The 21147-nt window shown below is 37.2% G+C and overlaps 1 protein-coding gene across 1 annotated transcript in view; it reads left to right on the top strand.

The window, feature by feature from the left end:
• RhoGAP19D (Rho GTPase activating protein at 19D) overlaps positions 1–21147 on the top strand; it is a 528281-nt gene that overhangs the window by 247932 nt on the left and 259202 nt on the right. The window contains exons 17-18 of the mRNA XM_068226072.1: positions 6495–6646; positions 6983–7147. Coding sequence (XP_068082173.1) covers positions 6495–6646; positions 6983–7147 — 317 coding nt within the window. The remainder of the gene's footprint in view (positions 1–6494; positions 6647–6982; positions 7148–21147) is intronic.

Below are 21147 nucleotides of genomic sequence, written 5' to 3'. Positions count from 1 at the left end.
ACAGCTGTTGTCCTTGGCCGGCTGGATACTATGGATCAGCTGGTGTTCACTCTTTCTTCTGGTTGATTGGTTGGCTGGTGACATACTCATCTCCAAGTCGGTCCAGTGTGAATTTAGCAGCACATATTCATAATCTTCTTTCTTGCGCTAAGTTTAACATAAATAAATCCCGATATGTAAAAGTTCATATCAATGCCTCCAGTAGTCTAAATATCTTGTCAATGCTCTTCTTATATGCTTGCTTATTTAGCTGACAACTCTCAAAACATTTAATACTGGGTTCATTGTATTTCCAGTATTATTTCTGCCTTAATTTTTGTATGGAATTCAGATAATTCTGTTGTCTAATGCTCTTGAATCTCTTAATTCTGTTTTCTTGACAAGATTCTTGACTTCTGTCCATATACAATAATAAAGTTTTATTATGAATCCACCTGTTCAATACATTATAATGTTGTTACATTTAAAATAACTTCATTAGTTAAAAAGTTATATATGGGACATATTTCGCTCCCTTATAGAGCATCATCAGCCAAATCTGAATCTCAAGTAATTGTTATTTACATAAATAAAGACTTAAGAACTATTAGAACATTTTTGACAAACTTAAAACTTATTCTATTAGAAAATCATAAAATATAAAATCTTTGTATACATGGCTTAATTACATGTGCTTAATAGGAAAATACATTAAAATTATGGAAGAGAGAGTACTAAAATATAAAATAAATAATATATATATATCATGTCCAAAATCCTAGAAAGACGTGAAGATCAATCTTAGGAGCTAAATTTGAGGATTTTCTTAGCAATGAGATCTGGTAAAAAAAGTTATTTATCCCTTGTGGATAAGAGTCTATAAAGATTCAAATTTATCGTCAATTTGATGATTGAACTTATAACAGGATAAATGTTGGTCTTCAAGAAATTTAAATGCTTGTTGTCATGTGACCTCGGCGAATGCTGTTGAAAAGATATGTTCTTATAGATGTCAATGACCGTTCGTTGAACTAATGGATTTGATAAGGATGATTGAAAGGGACGTAAATCAACGTTTGTATTGAAAGCTGCTGCTTGGTTTATCTTGTTGAATGTCTGTAACAAGAAAAGGAATCTTGTAAGTAATCGGAATTTGTGTTGCTAGTTAAGAGTGTGCTTCTAGAAACTTCACTTGTCGCTTAAGTGCGGCCAGTATCCAGTAATCGGGAGATAGTGGGTTCGAGCCCCATTGTCGGCAGCCCTGAAAACGGTTTTCCGTGGTTTCCCATTTTCACACTAGGCAAATGCCGGGGCTGTACCTTAATTAAGGCCACGGCCGCTTCCGTCCACTTCCTAGACCTTTCCCATCCCATCGTCGCCATAAGACATATCTGCGTCGGTGCGACGTTAAACAAAATAGCAAAAAAAAAAAAAAAGAAACTTCACTTACCCCTCCAATTGCTGTTTGTCGGTTTGGTGTTGTCCGAGGTTATGTGGTGACTGTCTGTTCTGTGTCTACTCCTTGTGTTGTAAGAGTGAGGTGGTGGGGGTTGAGGGGAGGGAGTAGGGGTAGGAGGAGAAATGTTTGTGGGTGTGGTTTTGGAAGGGGAATATCTAGTAGGAGCACAGGGAGGGGTTGAGTTCTTTAATGTTGGATGATTATTAGTTGTTTTGGGAATGAAAACTTTGGCAAAATTACTTTTTTCTAGATTAAGCGTCTTTAAGAGTTTCGGTAATTGTTCGTGTAACGGATTTCTTATTTCAATTTCGTCATTTAATTTTTTTTTCCTTATTGAAATACTGGTCTAAGTGGATATAAATATTTTCTAATTCTGTCATTAGTTTACCTTTTTCTATCTTCTTTATAATTTTTAGGTCTTTCTCTATGGTTGTAAATTGGTGGCCTGACTCTCTCATGTGAGCACTCATCGCAGAATGTTTGTTGTGCTTTGTAGCATTAACGTGTTCTAAGTATCTTGTGAGAAAGTTACGGCCAGTTTGGCCAACATATGAACATTTACATTCTACACATGTTAATCTATAGATGCCAGAACTTAGATAAGGATTCTTGTTGGAATTTATACTATTGTGGTTGAAAAAAATGTTTCTGTTTGTATTTTGTGTTTTGAATGCTACATTCACATCTCGTTTTTTGATAGGATTAGTTATTTGAAAAATGGCTGGATTGGTGAATGTAAATGTTGCGAATTTGGACTGCTTAGTTTTTTCGGGAGTAAGATTAGTTACTAACTTTTGTTTTACTTTATTGATGATCCGATTGACTATATTTATTTTATATCCATTAATTGAGGCCAGATCTTTTATAAAATTGAGTTCCTTTTTTAAGTTACTCTCTGAAAGGGGGATTTTGAAAGCTCTATAAACTAAACTGTAAAAAGCCGCCTGTTTATGTGATTTTGGGTGAAGAGAATCATTTTTTATCGTTAGAGGAGCGTATGATGATTTTCTAAATATTTGAAATTCAAAACTATCTCTTATTCGTGTTACATTAATATCCAGGAAGTTTGAGTTGTTAGTTTCATCTTCTTTCGTGAATTTTATATTTGGGTCAATATTATTTAAGAAACTTATGATTTCTTCACTATCATTTTTTGGGCTATCTGTTATGACAAAGGTGTCGTCTACATACCTGATCCAAAGGCAAAGTCCATTTATTTTTGTGTTTATTTTGTTTTGCTCCAAATGATCCATATATATGTCTGTCAGTATGTCCGACGTGGGGTCTCCCATTGCTAGGCATGTTTGATGGTAAATCTTTTTATTAAATGTGAAGTAATTATTGTTTAATACAAATTTCAATAGGTTTACGAATTCATCTATTTCACATCTACTTAATTTACTGTATGTAAGGAGATTGTGTTTGATGATATTGATGGTTTCTTTAACCGGTATATTTGGATACATGTTGGTTACGTCGAATGAAACCATTTTATGTTGTGGTTGTAAATTGAATTTTCCTAGTTTATTACAAAATTCTATTGAATTTTTGATTGTTGATTCGTTGTTAAATTTGTAATGTCTTTTGAGGAAATAGTGTATAAATTTGGATGTTTTATACGTGGGACTATTTCTACTGTTTATTATAGGATGTGTGGGTACGTTGGGTTTATGTAATTTGGGCAATGCCCTAGCTGTTGGTAACTTTGGATTCATATTTATCATTTTTTGGTGTTCTTGTTCATTAAATAAAAAAGTAGAATTCTTGAGGATAATTTTTAGATTCCGTTGAATCTTATTTATGGGATCCTGGTTTACGACAGTGTAGGTTTTGTCTGAAAAGAATTCTTCTGTTTTTTCAATATAGTCATTTTTATTTAAGAGGACTGTGGTTTCACTTTTGTCTGCTTTGGTAACAACTACATTATTTTTGTTTAGTTTTGTTTTTAGTGTCATTATTTCTGTTATGAGAGTGGGATTAGAACTTTTGTTTATTTCCCTTACGAAAGCCGGGAGCTTCTTTCTGTCCGCCGATCTCCAATTTCAGTAGCCTTCGACATTACGTTATAGTCCTTGTCTGACCAGTTGCTTTGCTTATTTAATTTAAATCATCTTATTTTATGGCGCAATTCTGTTTTTATGCACTGAATATATTATATTACGCCATATCTTCCTCTCAAGACAAGTCATTTCAGTATCTTTTGCTTGGATCTGGTTTATATCTTTCTCTTTGTACGCAGCTAATGTCTTCAGTGACCATCCAGAATCTTGGCAAATTAGTTATGTAATAATACAATAATATATAATAATATTATCTTGTTTCTTTTCAAACAATCCACTTGACATTTTAATGTTCTTCGCTCACAGCCTTGGAAATTATGCTCTCTTTTCTTGATCTTGGCCGCCTGTGAACATTTAAATCATAGTTCATTTTATATAATTCTGACTTGCGTGGGCTGTACATCTACTTTGACACCATTTTATAACATGCCAGAAAATGCAATGGGTACAATACATGTTTGATATCTAATTATACAGGGTGAACTTTAATAAAACCTACAAACTGCAGGGACTGATTCCTGACTGGAAATGGAGGAAAAAATGTCCTACAAACACGTGTCCGGAAATGGACTGTGTGCGTGCAACGACAAGTAGTCCCAGAGCACAGTACATAGCTAAATCGCATCCATGTCGCAGCATATGTTCAAAGTGGCCTCCATGGGCTGCAATGCACGCGTTCAGACGTCGTATTATGGATTACCTCACTCTTTCGCGCGTTCCAGCCTCTCGTCGAATAGCGCCACAGGAGTCATGAACACGCTGTTGAAGGGTCTGCTCATTAGGAACTAGTTCAGCATACAAAACGCTTTTCAGATGTCCCCAGAGGTAAAAATCCAGGGGGTTTAAGTTCGGTGATCTAGGAGGCCATGCAACAGGGCCTCCACGTCCTATCCAGCGCCTGGGGAAGATGTTGTTGAGGTGTTGGCGAACTGTAATGTGGAAGTGGGGTGGTGCTCCATCATGCTGAAACCACATAACCTGTCTTACTACCAAAGGCACATTCTCAAGCAATCCAGGCAGAGTATTCTGCAGGAAGTCCAGGTACGTTCCTCCGTTGAGATGTTGTGGAATAATAAGTGGTCCAAGTATGTGGTCGCCAAGAATCCCTGCCCAAACATTGATGCTGAACCAATGCTGGTGAGACACTTCAACCATTTCCCGGGGATTTTCTGTAGCCCACAGATGACTATTATGCAGATTGACGATACCATTTCTGGTAAAGGTTGCTTCATCGGTAAAGAGGACTGACGACAGAAATCCCATATGTTTGACTCTCAAGTCTTTAACTCGTTCAATAAGGTTTTATTATGTGTCATTGTTTTAATGTAGATTTCATAGGGTTTTATATCACGCACAATCAACATCTATCATGAGTTTTATATAATTAGCCTATTTTCCGATTTATTTGTACAGCTGAAGATGACTCAAAAATGCATCGAAACTAGTACTGTATATAATTAGAACGTAATTACATCTATAAACAACATTATTATTATTATTATTATTATTATTGTATTGAATAGGTGGACATTAAAAGTTTATTCATTGTAATTCTCAGTTCATTACGGACAAAAAATGAAATTTCTTACGCTAAATGCAAATATATACTTGTAGATGATGTGCAACATAATCTTATTTTTAATTGTACTGGTACTCCTCTGAGTACATATTATAATGTTATACTGCCGGCCCCAAGTATCATTCTGCTGTTAATTATTTTTATTGCAGAAACTTTCTTGCCGCTTTCTTGCCTGCTCTCTTAAGTCTTTCCCAGCAAGTTTTCTCATTGGTAGGTGCCGCTGTGGGACTTCTCCGCCACCACATCTTGACTGCTAATCGCTGCCATCTTGCCTGGGACTTTCTGTTGGATTGTTCAACTTTGGCCAAAAAAAAATCCTGAATACCATATGAGACTGCTATAAAAAGAGGGGGCTTAACTTTTAACAAAATGGCATTAAGCACTAGACTAGAATAATTAAAAACTAGTTACATCAACATTTTTCCTGAATTTTAGGAAGGCAAGAAAACTAGATATCAAAGAAACCAGTCTAATATGAGACCGTGCAAACAATTCAAAACATAGAACTAACAATATCAAGATCTTTCACTGCATTTTAATCGTGTTCATTCAGCAGATCTGGGACTGGTTGACTCGGAACCTCTATTCATTGACAATCAAATATGCTTAGTAAGCTCAAAGAGGAAGAGAGAGCAAGCTAAGAATTTTCACTGCTCATGTTGGAATTCTTATAAAATAATTGCTATTGATCAAGTTGAATAATTTGAGCAGAAAATCAGACTTCATACAGCAGTTCCCAGGTCAATCCAAAGAATACACACTCAGCTTGACTTTCCTAACAATAGATGATCAGCATTCAGTCTTTGACAAGTTGGGAAGAACGTTAAAGTTTACACACAAATCTCCAAGATAAATGTCCGCATTGAACTGGTGTTCCGATGGATCACAATTCATGGCTTGAGTTGTGACAATTCCATGAAATTTTGAAAACTATGGATTACCCGTATAAAGTGACATGACACATCACAAAGTTTTCTTGATCTTAACACACGTACGTAACCCAATTGCCTTTTACCATGTCCCGTAGCTTCAACATCCAAATAATGAAGTCAAATTGAAGGTACTTGAATGGTCTTCAACATGACTTGACCTGCCTTACCAGCTCACGAGTAAGCAGACTGTGTGGGGTCCTCTGCAGCGAGTCCAAGTTAATGTACTTTTTTTGGGAATCCCTAATTTTATAGTGATACAGGAAAGCGTGACATAATTATGTTCACCAATAGCTGTACACTGATGGTTCCAGAAGGAAGTAGATAGCATGATAGCTATGGCGTTCAAATCAGGTCTGTAATGTTGTAAAGGCATGACTTTTACCATAGTACTGTAATTTTGACCTCACAACTCCAAATTTCTGCGTATAATGCCTATTGTAATTTGATCATATCCTTCACTGAAGCATATCTCCTTTGCATTTCAGATCAGCTTCCATCTCCAAAACACAAGACTTGGAAAGGAAGAGTCGCTCGCCAGTTCCGACGGATACAGCACGGTGCAAGTTCTCCAAATTCACCTACTGCACAGCATCCAGATAATGTCACATTTGGAATACCACTAGAAGAATGTACACCGGTGTGTGAATTTATTATATATTGTAGTTGCACTGCTCTAGGTTCTCTCTTCTCGAAATAACATAGTCTGAGTTGCTGAAAGTGCATTTGTTGTTGTTATCATCATCGTCTCCATTCTCTTGACTGTTTTATTCTTCTCTTTTCACCTTTAATCCTGACTTCAAAAAATATTATAGATGAAATATGGACAATATGGGCATAGATAGTTGGATTGGAAGGTACTTGTAAAAATTTGGTCAGCGTATTAAGGAGTTGTATGTGCAATATATAATTTTATATGGCAATTTTTCCATTCTCTTTCTTGTTGATTTCAACTGCTTTTGTTCTCCCTTTCCAGTCATCATACAGCACATTTGTTCCTTTATTGGTGGAACTTTGCGCCAGTGTAGTGGACACGAAGGGGCTTGATGTGGTGGGAATTTACAGAGTGCCAGGCAACACAGCTGCTGTTTCCGCTCTTACAGACTTGCTGAGTAAGGGTTTTGATGAAGTTGCCCTGCAGGTGAGGAAAATTCATACATGTGCATGTTCTATTGCAAAACCCTCAGAGGGTTAATTAGCATAATATACATTTGTCTTTTAACCAAATTTATTTAGGAAGTTATTGAAATATATCCAAAAATGAAGAGTGATTTGGGAAAGGGGTTATGAGGGAAAGGAACCATATTTACCCAAACTGACTGTATCTGGATAATGATGCTGTGGTGATAATGATGATTATCAAAACTGTGTGTAACAAAACATATAGCACAAGCTATAATATTGTGAACTATGTGTACAATATTGTGAACTGTGTGTAGCAATTCTCAAATTACTTCATACCTTCTGTAGATCCAGGTGTTAACAATGTAAGCAGTATTTGTTTTAAGAGACGGTACAAATCAGGGTTGCGGAACAACAGGAGCAGAGTAAAATATATAATCTCATTGCATTGCACCTGTGAAAACTGTGAAATATTTCAGCTTAGAACTTCGGCCGGTAAGGTTCTGTCATTTAAGGTTCAGTATTGTGGAGGTATTTAAAATAATTCTTGCTCTTGATGATAAATATCCTGCGGGTCAGTATTCCTACTACAACATTAGCACATAGTGTTTTTTGCAAGTGCAGCAATGATAAACATTACAATGTACATTCTCACAATACAACAATTAAGCGTAAAGGTTCAGGTTTTTATTCCATCAAATATATTTATTATTTAGTTACATTCTGTCGAATATGTTTCATATTCCTATAGTTATTATGCGTGAAAATTGTTGATGCTGAATATAGTTCTTGTAGTACAGTGCTCTCATTTTACAAGGAAACTGTAGATCATTCTGTTGCTGGCCAACTTCTGGCTCTCACAACTGCAGTGTGGGAAGTCAGGTGACAGGTGACAAAATGGGCAAGCTAGATTACAACAGAACCTGGCTCACACTTACCCATGCGGAGTGTGTTCTGTTACTACCGGCAAATCTAGACATTTAGCAGCTAGAAAATAAAGTAAGAACAAAATAACCCCACAAATGTAAATATATATGTTTTTAAAAATACTGTTCTTGTATATAGGTTCGTTACTCACACTTTATTTCCAATACTGTTAAAAATGACCTGCTGCAGTAAGATGTGGCTCTCATCACTTAAATTATTTGCCACTTTCTGTAATTCCGCTTTGGTAATAGGCTTTATTGCATGTGTTATTTCGACCTTCAGTTCTTCAATACTAAGGGGATTATTTTGGTAAACCTTGCTCCTTAGGCTTCCCCAATGATAAAAACCACAGTACTACTGTACTAATCTGGTAATCAAAAACTAGTCCTAAAGTTACGTCAGCGCTTTCCAGGCTTGTAGGCCGTGGTCCAGGAGTGAGTAAATGTCCTGACATTTCACCGAAGACTGCGTTCGGCATTGTCAAGGGTTCCGACTGACTTTGATAGCAGCGAAGCTCGGTGGACCAATAAGCGAGCAGCATACCATATTCTGCACTATATAATGAGGTGGAATTACAAATGCGCTTCATTCCACTGAGAGCTTCACTGCTATCAAAGTCAGTCGGAACCCTTGACAATACCAATATAAATGGTCCGTTATTGGACATTATACATTTTCCAGCCAACTCATTCATGGTTGCCAGCGTTTCGTCCCCGTGTGCTAGGGAATTCCCTATGGGAATCAACATCTATATCACCCTTGAAAATGCCGAACTCCGTCTTTGATGAAACGTCGGGACATTCACTCACTCTTGGACCACGGACTACAAGCCCGGAAAACACAGACATGATTTGTAACGCCGGCCATGAAAGCCTCAATTGCTACATGGACCTAAAGTGTGTATAGAAGTAAAAATGGTATCAGCTGTGGCACTGTCCTGTTGAAAATATCCATAATCCTTTTCTTCCTGTGTCAGTTCATTAAAACATGGATACAAAATTGTTCCTGCATACAAATCTGTCATCCAAAAAATATAGGCCCAATTATCCTCTGTACGCTTACTGCACACCATACCCCTATTTTAATGGGGTGCAATGGCACATCCTGTACAATTTATGGGTTTTTAGTACTCCACAATAGCAGATCTAAAGAATTTACATGTCCAGAAAGATGGAACTGTGCCTCGTCAGACGTGAACATTAGCTGTGGATCAAAATTGCCATTGTAATCATTTTCACATAACCACTTTCGGAACCTTATTCTTGCAGTGAATTATGTCTGGTGCAGTTTCTATGCAGACCTTATTTTATATGAAATGAAAAATTTGTAAGTTTACATAATTATTACTCGCACATGTTTTGAGAGATGGCCTACTCTCTTCACCAGCAAACTTGACATCTCAAAACAAAATTCCTGATAATCTAAGATCTATTAATACCAACTTACATTAAAAACATAAATGGTTAAAATCTTAAAATATTTTTAGCATGCATAATCTCTCTCTCTCTCTCTCTCTCTCTCTCTCTCTTTTTCTTTCTCTTTTTCTCTCCCTCTTTAGAAGCTATTGTGTTATATATATTTGTACACATGGGATTAGTTTCGACTCGACAATTGGGTCATCATCATCCATTAACATAACCTTAAATCCAATTTGAGATACATATATGATGTTATATATATTCTAAAACACTTTTAGTGGCCAGCCGTAATCATGATAGCATATCCAAAACACATCTGAGAATCAAATTCATGAAACAGCAGCCTTTAAACTGTGCTTCAAACACTGAATTGGAAATAATCTACTTCGATAAGTGACTCTCTGCAACGCAACACAGGCTGGAACAACTGACCAGGAAGACATCAGACTGCACACGCGTGCTTGCCCCCTTCCACCTCCCCTCTTGCATCATATACCTCTGTGCTCCCACAGTCCAGGTGGCCTTGAAGTACTGGCGAGCGCTTTGGCCAGTTGGAAAGCTGCCTTTTTCTTTAATAATCTAAAAATATGTGGCAAGAAATTTTTAAGCTTATAAAGACACTCCGCAAATCTACAGACCGTGAGCTTTGGTCAAAATGCTTCATAATGTCAATCGGTTCAGCTGTTCTCTCAAACTTGCAGTAACAAAAATCAGCCTAGTGTTTCATATGTATAGATGGAGGTAACTTTTTTTCAGTACTACTACAGCAGAACCAGTGGCATCACCAGTGTTGGATGAGGAACTTTCTTACAACTTCAGTTCATCCATTGATATCAAACTTACCTTACAACATCCGTCATTGCTGGAGATGTACTTAAATTTAACCCACTGTCGGTCATGCTTTAAAATGTTATGTACCCAGTCATGATGTATCTGTCAGATATCAGTACAGTGTTGCCTGGAAAAGACTCAGATTTGTTTTAACAATTTTGGTCGTACACCCAAAATAGTTACGTGGAAAATTAAGCGTCTTAATAAATAGTATGGCCACCCCTTGCATAGAAAACAGCTTTACAATGTCTTGTCAGCTTCTGACAAGGCACTATACGTTCAGTTCAGGCAGACTTTACCACTCTTCCCAAACGGAATCTTGACGGGCATGCAGTGTTTGTGTGGTGGATTTCTCGCTTCTTCAGATTTTTTATATCCATAGGCAACTTGTTGTCGAGTAACGTACCATTCACATATGGGCTATGGTCCATCTTTTTAGTGCATTGGGAAACGCTTGTGGTAATCATTCCTAATTCTTGTGTTATAATTATGGACCTTATTGCTACTTATAGTCATTGTTTTGTTGTGCTTAATAAACAGAATAGGTTTTATAGATATATATGGAAGAAAGTGTCATAATATTGTGAGTTATGAAAGAATGTTTGCAAATACTTCGATTTGGAATGCGAAAGGTGATCCTTGGAGAGTTGTTCAAAATATTCATTTATCATACAATTCCAGACAACTATCCCATATCTCAAGTAAGGGTATATTACTCCATAGTACACTTTTAGTAATACATTTGTATCTACAATTTTTGATACTCTACGTAATAAAAATATTCCAGATGTTAACTTTTTACAGACATAGTTAACATGATTCTTCCAAGACATATGGGATATGACTATCCAGAACAGTGCATAAGATTTTAGTAACATCTGTTATTTGAAGGTATATGCTCGTTAGCTGAATACTTATATCATTGCAATCCCTTTTAAAATCAAAGTTCACCACATTAGTTTGTCAGGGTTCACCATAAGGAAATTCGAAGTGAATATCTGTTATGTTTGAAGGATGCATCAAGATTTTGTACCATTGATTCCCTGTATTTTTCCCAAGTAATAACATATATTTCATTTGCATAGGGTACAATGATGGAGTTTCCAAGTTCTGCATTTCATTAACATACAAGAGATAGAGAAAAGGTCCCAAAAGTGTAACTTGAAGAATACCGCTATATGTGGTTTCAAAGGGAAATTTAACTTTTTTACCTCGTTATCTATTTTGTAATTTACTCCCAATGCACTGCTTATGCTGTTGTAAGAAGTTAGCAGATGTAATGTGACACCACAGACATCATAGCATTCTAGTTTCTTTAGCAATAGATCGTGGACTACACTATCAAAGGCTTTAGATAAGTTGAAAAATACTGAACTAACAAAATTGTGATCAATATTAGAGCGATATTTAAAACATTGAGTAAAAGCTGCTAGAGCAGTAACAGTTATCAAATCTTTCCTGAATCCATTTCGAAAATTTCTAAGAGAATGCTTAAAAAAAACTTTGCAAGGTGGTGATTTAAAATAATTTTCTCATAGAGTTTACCTAAAGCTGAAGTTATAGTTATTGGCCTGTAGTTGTTTGTATCACTGGCTGCTCCTTTCTTATGAACAGGTTTAATGTTACTAGTTTTCAGACATCCTGGGAAAATTCTACTCGTCAATGCTTGGTTTACAAGGTTCATTAATGGAATATTAAGCTCACTCTCTCACCGTTTCAATAATTTTGAAGAGATTCCGTCGCACCCAGTTAAAGGAGAATTTCCTAGGCTGTCGATGTCTAATTCTTGGATAGTCATGGGGAATAAGTAAACTGTTTTACCTAATTTAGGTAGGTTGTTAATCTCATGAAAACAATTTCCTGTATTAGTTCCATTAGTGGCATTACCAAAGAATTTATTGAAAATAGTGCACACTTCTTGTGGGTGAGTAATTGTAGAATTTTTTTTTTTTTTTTTTTTTTTTTAGGATTGTTGTTACAAAGTTCATCTTCCTTTCTTATTTCATTTACAATCTTTCATGCAGATTTAGTCACGTTACTGAATTTTGTTAGCTTTCTAGTAACGTTTTCATCCATTAATTTAGTAAGTCTCCCCATAGTGAGCTCTGATTTTGTACTTACAATGATAATTCTGTACTGGTTGACTTGAAAATCTCATATGCTGATTTAATTTTCTATTGAATGTAGTTCATTTCTTATGATTCTAACCTATCTACCAATGTTTTTTTCTCAACTTTCTTTCTCACTTTACCATATAGGTTACATTATAGTGGATTTTGAAAATCTCATAAAATACATCCCACGTTTTTTTATTATTATTATTTTTTTTTTTTGTCTGAAGTTCTTTCAAGTAATTATTGAATGCTGTGTTTGATTACATTCTTATGCTGGACTGAAGTTTTATGATATACTTATTTACTGACCACTGTGATCAGAAATATGGCAGTCTATAACCTTAGCATGATAAGAATTTGAATCTGTTTGTTATGACGTGATCGATTCCTGTTTTGGAGGTTCAGTGTAGTAGCCTAAACCATTCAGGACCATTGCATTAAAGTAGCACAGCAATTCAATATGTATTCTTCGTGAGTGGTTACACATCAAATCCTTGCACTTACGTCGGTCAGTACATACTTGCCAGCTTCTAAATTGAATCCATACCCCTTTCTCATCAAAATACAACCTTCTGAGGTTCCAGTTCTGTATCTGGGAGTACACCAGGTATACAGTTAATGTAAAAAAATTAGACTTTTACCAAAATGACGCATGCACTTCGTAGCATATTGTGAGTGTTTTTGAAGTGAAAGGATGCACCAGAGTTTAAATAAGATAAAACTGTCAGTCCCTGAATGATTACTTAGAATTTCACAAGTTCTGGCCAGAAAGACTGGCAATTAGACACTGTAAGCATGAGTTCGGAGATTTGGTGCTGTCACACGTCTTTGACCTCGGCAATAATCCCAGCGCCCTTTCAGATCCAAATTCCACCCATTGTAGCTTAACGACAATGAGCCACTTGACAATGTTACCACCATTGCCTCGCTACACTATCAAAATAGATTTGCCTTTTTCAGCCTAAAACTACTGTCAGTGCAAAGACTATGAGTGAACAGTACAGTGTGCTGTACAGATGGATTTCTGCATGTTCTGAGTAAGGGTAGTTAACATTTTTTTTTTTTTTTTTTTTTAGTGGTAAATGTATCCTCATAATCGTGGAGAAGTAGCTAGTTCACAGTGGTAAAAAGCAATTTCGTGAAAGTTTTTCGAGTAGGAGTTCTCCCAGGAAAATACCTAATAAAATATAGGATGTGAATTTAGTTGTGCGTTTACCTTCCATATATGCTTCAGCTCTCGCCACTAAGGTTAACTAATAAATCAACAAAAACATAAATGTGCAAATATCAAGACCATTATATAAAATTAGGTTTCACTAGCATTCTTGTGAATAAACAGGAACAGCTGCAGTGTGTTGTTTGCTTGGATATTTTATCCAATGATAGTTCGAAACCTGCAAACCTTAGAGGACACTTCAACATAACACCCAGAACACTTTTTTAAATGTCATGAACAACGATTGAAAGTAAGTTGGATTCCTAGAAAAGCATGCTACAGTTCCTAAGAATGCACTAAGAGCATCCTTAGAGTTTTTAACAACACAAGTTCTTGTGGCCATATTTTTGTGCACTTCCATGACAAGGGAAGGGAAGGGAAGGGAAGGGAAGGGAAGGGAAGGGAAGGGAAGGGAAGGGAAGGGAAGGGAAGGGGCACAAAAAAAAGTGTGCAGAGGACTGGTCAGTCACTACTGATCTGCATTTAGGGCAGTCACCCAGGTGGCAGATTCCTTATCTGTTGTTTTCCTAGCCTTTTCTTAAATGATTGCAAAGAAATTGGAAATTTATTGAAAATTTCCCTTGGTAAGCTATTCCAATCCCTAAATGCCCTTCCTATAAACGAATATTTGCCCCAGTTTTTCCTCTTGAATTCCAACTTTATCTTCATATTGTGATCTTTCCTACTTTTAAAGACACCATTCAGTTATTTTTGTACTAATGTCATTCCACGCCATCTCTCCACTGACAGCTCAGAACATACCACTTATTATCTTAAAACAATTAAGTTTATTAAAATGGTCAACCTATTCAATACAATACATTCATAAGAATGTTTATAACTTATACATAACACTCAAATGTTATGTTTTAAACATTGATTTATAAGACGGAAGTTACCTAGCCACATGATAATATTTTAATAGGTGCCATCACCAGATACTTTAATGAATTCATTTTAAAGACTGCTTCAAGAACTCCATTAAATAACTGTTCACCTGCCAGTAAAAAGACTGAAGATTGTATTTTTAACTCGTACTATTTTAGCTGGATCCTCTGTGGCTCAGATGGCAGCGCGTCGGCCTCTCACCGCTGGATACCATGGTTCAAATCCCGGTCACTCCATGTGAGATTTGTGCTGGACAATGCAGAGGCAGGACAGGTCTTTCTCCGGGTACTCTGGTTTTCCCTGTCATCTTTCATTCGAGCAACACTCTCCATTATCATTTCATTGCATTTATCAGTCATTAATAATCGCCTTGTGAGTGGCGACCCCATTGTAATACTAGCCTATATATGTTTCATTCATTACATTCCTGACCCGGTCTAAGACTGGAAAACAGGTTGTAGGTTTTCATTTTCATTTTCACTATTTTAGCTATTAAGATGGTTCAGTATGAGAATATTGATATCTTCTTAAACAAGCCTTTCTCGTGGACAGTCAAGATTTTCTTCTGATGATGCAGAGCACAGTTCTTTGCGAAATGTAAAGAATTTCACCTTATTTTCTTGACACTGCATAAGCCCAAAAGCCAAATATCATGTCTATAAGCACGGGCTGTGAAAATATCAATGGCAATAATAGTATTATTGTTTCTAAAGCAGATAAAGGGGGAGCCACGGTGTTGATGAATAAAAGTGAATACATCAGTAAAACAGAAGAATTCTTCTCGGACATGTCGTACACAATTATCAACAAGGACCTGATAAATAAAACACAGCAAAGTCTAAAATCTATATTAAAAAACTCAACCTTCCCACTGAAAGAAACGGAACAGCAAAAACTTATCAACATGAACCCCAAGCTACCCACAGCAAGGGCCTTATCGAAAATTCACAAGAAAGAAGTTCCCATACAGCCCATAATAAATTGCAGAAATAGCCTGACCTATAATGCCTCCAGATATCTACACAGATTTCTCAGAAAATATTACAAATTTCATAATACTGAACCCATAAGAAACTCAATAGATTTTTGTAATAGGTTAAATAAGTTTACATTACAACCTAATCACGTAGGCCCTAATGTGGTCGTATGATATAAAAAAACATGTATCCCAACATCCCAGTTTATGAAACTATCAAAATTATAAAAAGGAACCTTGACAAATACAGCCAATTTAGTAAGCTCGAAATTGAAGAATTAAGTTATTGAACTTTGTACTAACAAATAACTAATTTGCTTTTAATGGCAAAATATATCAGAAAGGCCTGGCAATGGGTGACCCCATTTCAGGTATATTAGCAGACATATACATGGATTTCTTAGAAAAGAATTAAATTTTGACAGAGATAAAAGGTATCAAACTGTAGTTACGTTATGTGGATGACACGTTTGTTATCGATAACGAAATAAACAAACGTGATAGAATCTTAGAATTCCTCAATGCCCTGGATTATAATATAAAATTTACAAAAGAAGACTAGATTTACAGCTCGTTGAACTTCTTAGACTAACTACTACACGCTGAAAAAATTGTTTCAATTTTCAAATCTACAGAAAACCTACTAATTCCCCCATAACAATTAAAAATGATATGCTGCACACGACACTTCAAAAACAGGCTGCATACTACAACTTAGTCCATCGAGAATTCAAGATTCCCCTTTCACCAGAAAGTCGAAAGAACAAATTAAAACACATTAGGAATTTAGCCAAATTTAATGGTTATAACACAGTAATGATTAACAGGATCATTAATAAAGTGAAAGCAAAGTCACTGACAAACCTCACCCCAGATAAACCAGACAAATCTAATTACGCATCTTTCACGTACAATAATTCACGCATCCACAGTGTTTCGAACACACATAACATACAAAACTCACAACAGTTATTACATTAAATTTTTCAATCATAATGTTGTAAACCATAATAACGATCCCTTCACAAGTTCTGGGAATTTACAGACTAACATGTGCACAGTGTTTTTGTTCTTACACTGACTGACAGAGCAAATGCAACACCAAGAAGGAGTGGTCAGAACTTTATGCCAATTGCAGGGTAGACTGACGTCACTGAGGTATGCTCATGATGTGAAATGCGCCGCTGTGCTGCGCACGTAGCGAACGATAAATGGGACACGGCGTTGGCGAATGGCCCACTTCGTACCGTGATTTCTCAGCCGACAGTCATTGTAGAACGTGTTGTCGTATGCCACAGGACACGTGTATAGCTAAGAATGCCAGGCCGCCGTCAACGGAGGCATTTCCAGCAGACAGACGACTTTACGAGGGGTATGGTGATCGGGCTGAGAAGGGCAGGTTGGTAGCTTCGTCAAATCGCAGCCGATACCCATAGGGATGTGTCCACGGTGCAGCGCCTGTGGCGAAGATGGTTGGCGCAGGGACATGTGGCACGTGCGAGGGGTCCAGGCGCAGCCCGAGTGACGTCAGCACGCGAGGATCGGCGCAACCGCCGCCAAGCGGTGGCAGCCCCGCACGCCACGTCAACCGCCATTCTTCAGCATGTGCAAGACACCCTGGCTGTTCCAATATCGACCAGAACAATTTCCCGTCGATTGGTTGAAGGAGGCCTGCACTCCCGGCGTCCGCTCAGAAGACTACCATTGACTCCACAGCATAGACGTGCACGCCTGGCATGGTGCCGGGCTAGAGCGACTTGGATGAGGGAATGGTGGAACGTCGTGTTCTCCGATGAGTCACGCTTCTGTTCTGTCAGTGATAGTCACCGCAGACGAGTGTGGCGTCGGCGTGGAGAAAGGTCAAATCCGGCAGTAACTGTGGAGTGCCCTACCGCTAGACAACGCGGCATCATGGTTTGGGGCGCTATTGCGTATGATTCCACGTCACCTCTAGTGCGTATTCAAGGCACGTTAAATGCCCACCGCTACGTGCAGCATGTGCTGCGGCCGGTGGCACTCCCGTACCTTCAGGGGCTGCCCAATGCTCTGTTTCAGCAGGATAATGCCCGCCCACACACTGCTCGCATCTCCCAACAGGCTATACAAGGTGTACAGATGCTTCCGTGGCCAGCGTACTCTCCGGATCTCTCACCAATCGAACACGTGTGGGATATCATTGGACGCCGTTTGCAAACTCTGCCCCAGCCTCGTACGGACGACCAACTGTGGCAAATGGTTGACAGAGAATGGAGAACCATCCCTCAGGACACCATCCGCACTCTTAATGACTCTGTATCTCGACGTGTTTCTGCGTGCATCGCCGCTCGCGGTGGTCCTACATCCTACTGAGTCGATGCCGTGCGCATTGTGTAACCTGCATATCGGTTTGAAATAAACATCAATTATTCGTCCGTGCCGTCTCTGTTTTTTCCCCAACTTTCATCCCTTTCGAACCACTCCTTCTTGGTGTTGCATTTGCTCTGTCAGTCAGTGTATATAGGTCAAACAGGCCGCAGGTTCCACACTAGATGCCAAGAGCATTACAACGCGAGTAAACCTAAGAAGTTTTCTGCTATGAGCATCCACATGAGAGATACACGCAATCGGTTTACAACCATAAATCAAGATCTTACGATCCTCAAGAAATTGAACAAAGGAAGGTCAATAAATGAATATGAGAATATTTACATTTTTCTCGATCAGCACTTTAATAAAGACCATAATTTAAACGACTATTCAGATACTAAGAATCCCACTTATGAAGCATTACCTAAATTACTGCAATTATTAAATACTAGCAAGATACCCGTGCTTCGCTACGGTATTATACTGAAATTTATAATTGAATGCTTATTGTTTTAGATATATAATCCGCCAAAATTCGCGATCTGACTAGTTTTCTGCGAGAATCCACCAAAATTCCCGATCTGACTGGTTTTCTATTATTTTACGGCAGGTTTCCTCCCATTTTTAAATCTTCCTTTCCAGCAATCGATTTCGTACTTCCCGGGCTGGGCTCAGGTATTCCTCCCGGTCAGTTGGGTCCGTAAATTGTTGCCATCTTTTCCTATAATATTTTTAATATGGATAAAATCCTTCAGGAGATCCGGCGTGCTGTCATATTGGGTGCCTTGGTGGCACTGAACCCGCGGCCGGACTGCATTCTTAGTCATTACCCGTCCAGGAGCCGTTTCCAGTGCGGTCCGCACATTTGGCGACTGTCCGGAATATTATTATTATTATTATTATTATTATTATTATTATTATTACTATTATGTGTTGCTGGAATGGCTGATGACAGGGAAAACCGGACTATCCGAAGAAAAACCTGTCCCGCCTCCGTTTTGTCCAGCACGAATGACACATGGAGTGACCGGGATTTGAACCACGGAAGCCAGCTGTGAGAGGCCGGCGCGCTGCCGCCTGAGCAACGGAGGATCCTTATAAGTACATTAATAACAGTAAAATCAATTGGTCTCACCTCCTTCTTCACCCCACCGCCGTTAAATTTATTTACCGCCAACCCCCCCCCCCCCCCCCCCCCGAAAAAATTAAAAGAATGCTTGTTTCTTTATGTTTAAGGGAGATTCCAAACACCAGTGTTCACGTCTATTACCTTCAGTTTTGAGATATAAGTATCCCCATAAAAATAATTTACTTTTTTTCACTTCATTTCACAATAATCCCCCCCTCCCCTAAGTAAATTTTCCCGCAAAAAAATACTTGTTTCTTTAATAGTAAAGGATCTTCTAAATACCAATTATCACGACTCTAACTCCTTCAGTCACTGATTTATGTGTCCTCATGAAAGGAATTCAACTCCTTTACACTCCCGCCCTCCAAGATGGTTTCCCCACCAATACGCGTTTTTCTTTGTTTTTAAAGGAGATCCAAACACGAATTTTCACGTGTGTAACAACTTTAGTTTTTATTAGATGTATGTATTCTCATACAATTAATTTTTCAATTATTTCACCACCCCCCCTCCTTCGTTGGATTTTCCGAGAATACGTGTTTCTTTACTTTTAAAGCAGATTGCAAATATCAAATTTCACGTCTGTAACATCTTCATTTTTGAGATATCAGTAGCCTAATTAAAAGAATTCATCACCATTTTCAGTCACTTTTACCCACCCCCCCTCCACCCAAGTGGTATTTCCGAAAACTAAAAATACACTTTTCCTTATGTTTAATAGAGATAAAAAAATACCATTTTTCACTTCTGTAACATATTAAGTTTTTTAGATATACTGTAAAAATTCTCATTTTAAAATTTTACTCCTTTTGAGTTCCCCTTAAGTGGAGTTTCCAAAAACAAATCACCTATATTTCTTTACATTTACAGGAGATTTACACCCACTTTTTACGTCTGTAACATTTTACGTTTCCAAGATAGACTGTAGATATAGTCTTTCAAAAATTCACCCCAATTTGTCACTCCTGTTTAACCGCCATTAATTGGCTTTTCCAAAAACGAAAAAATACGTGTTTCTTTACTTTTAAAGTAGATCCAAAATACCACTTTTCAGGTCTGTAATATCTTCAGGTTCTGAAATATAAGTAGCCCCATGAAAGGCATTCAACCCATTATTCACCTTTTTACACCCTTCCTATTGGGATTTTCCGAAAACAAAAGAATACCTGTTTCTTTATTTTTAATGAAGATTCTAAATAGCAATTTTTACATCTGTAAACTTTTAAAGTTTTGAGATATAGATACACTCACTTTAAAGTTTCACCCCCCTTTTCACCCCCTTAGTGACGGAATATCCAAAAATCCTCTCTTAGCGAGCACCTACATCTTAATATGAATATATCCCCAAAATTTCATTTCTTTATGTCCAGTAGTTTTGGCTCGGCGATGATGAATCAGTCAGTCAGTCAGGACAAGTTCTTATATCTCAGAAACTGAAGATATTACAGACCTGAAAATTGGTACTTTTGATCTCTTTTAAAAATAAAGAAACACGTATTTTTTGTATATATATATATATATATATATATATATATATATATATATATATATATATATATATATATATATATACAAAAAATATACTTATATATATAGATAGATAGATAGATAGATAGATAGATAGATAGATAGATAAAAGGTTGCATGCTTAATATTTTGAAACTTCCCCACTCAAATACTCCTACAGTTTGAATTTAGAAAAAATAGGACTACGATTTTATAAGCATCAAGAGGTTTTTTTAATAATGTCCTTGGAATACTATCGATAGATGTTAACAAACAACAAATATTTTATTAACATCCAGATAACTTATATCTCAAATCTCTTTATCCTGTGACTGTACATAGTGTCCTAATGTCGTGTTTATTTTGTATCAAGTGTTAATATATCTGTATTTGTTAAACATTGATTTACAAGACTGAGGTTACCTAACCACGTGATAACCACATGATAATAGGTGCCAACTTCAGATATTTTAATGAATTAATTTTAAAGACTGCTTCATGAACTCCATTAAATAATTGTTCACCTGTCAGTAAAAAGACAGTATTTTAGCTATTAAGATGGTTCAATATGAGAATACCGGGATCCCGGTAACATTTGATTTTGAGGATGAAATTTAGGCTGAAGATGCCCACAACTAAGGCAAAACATGTCCCATTTTGAGTGTTCT

The sequence above is a fragment of the Anabrus simplex genome, chromosome 2 (assembly GCF_040414725.1).
Source record: "Anabrus simplex isolate iqAnaSimp1 chromosome 2, ASM4041472v1, whole genome shotgun sequence".
NCBI lineage: Eukaryota > Metazoa > Arthropoda > Insecta > Orthoptera > Tettigoniidae > Anabrus > Anabrus simplex.
This window is presented reverse-complemented; position numbering and strand designations above follow the sequence as displayed.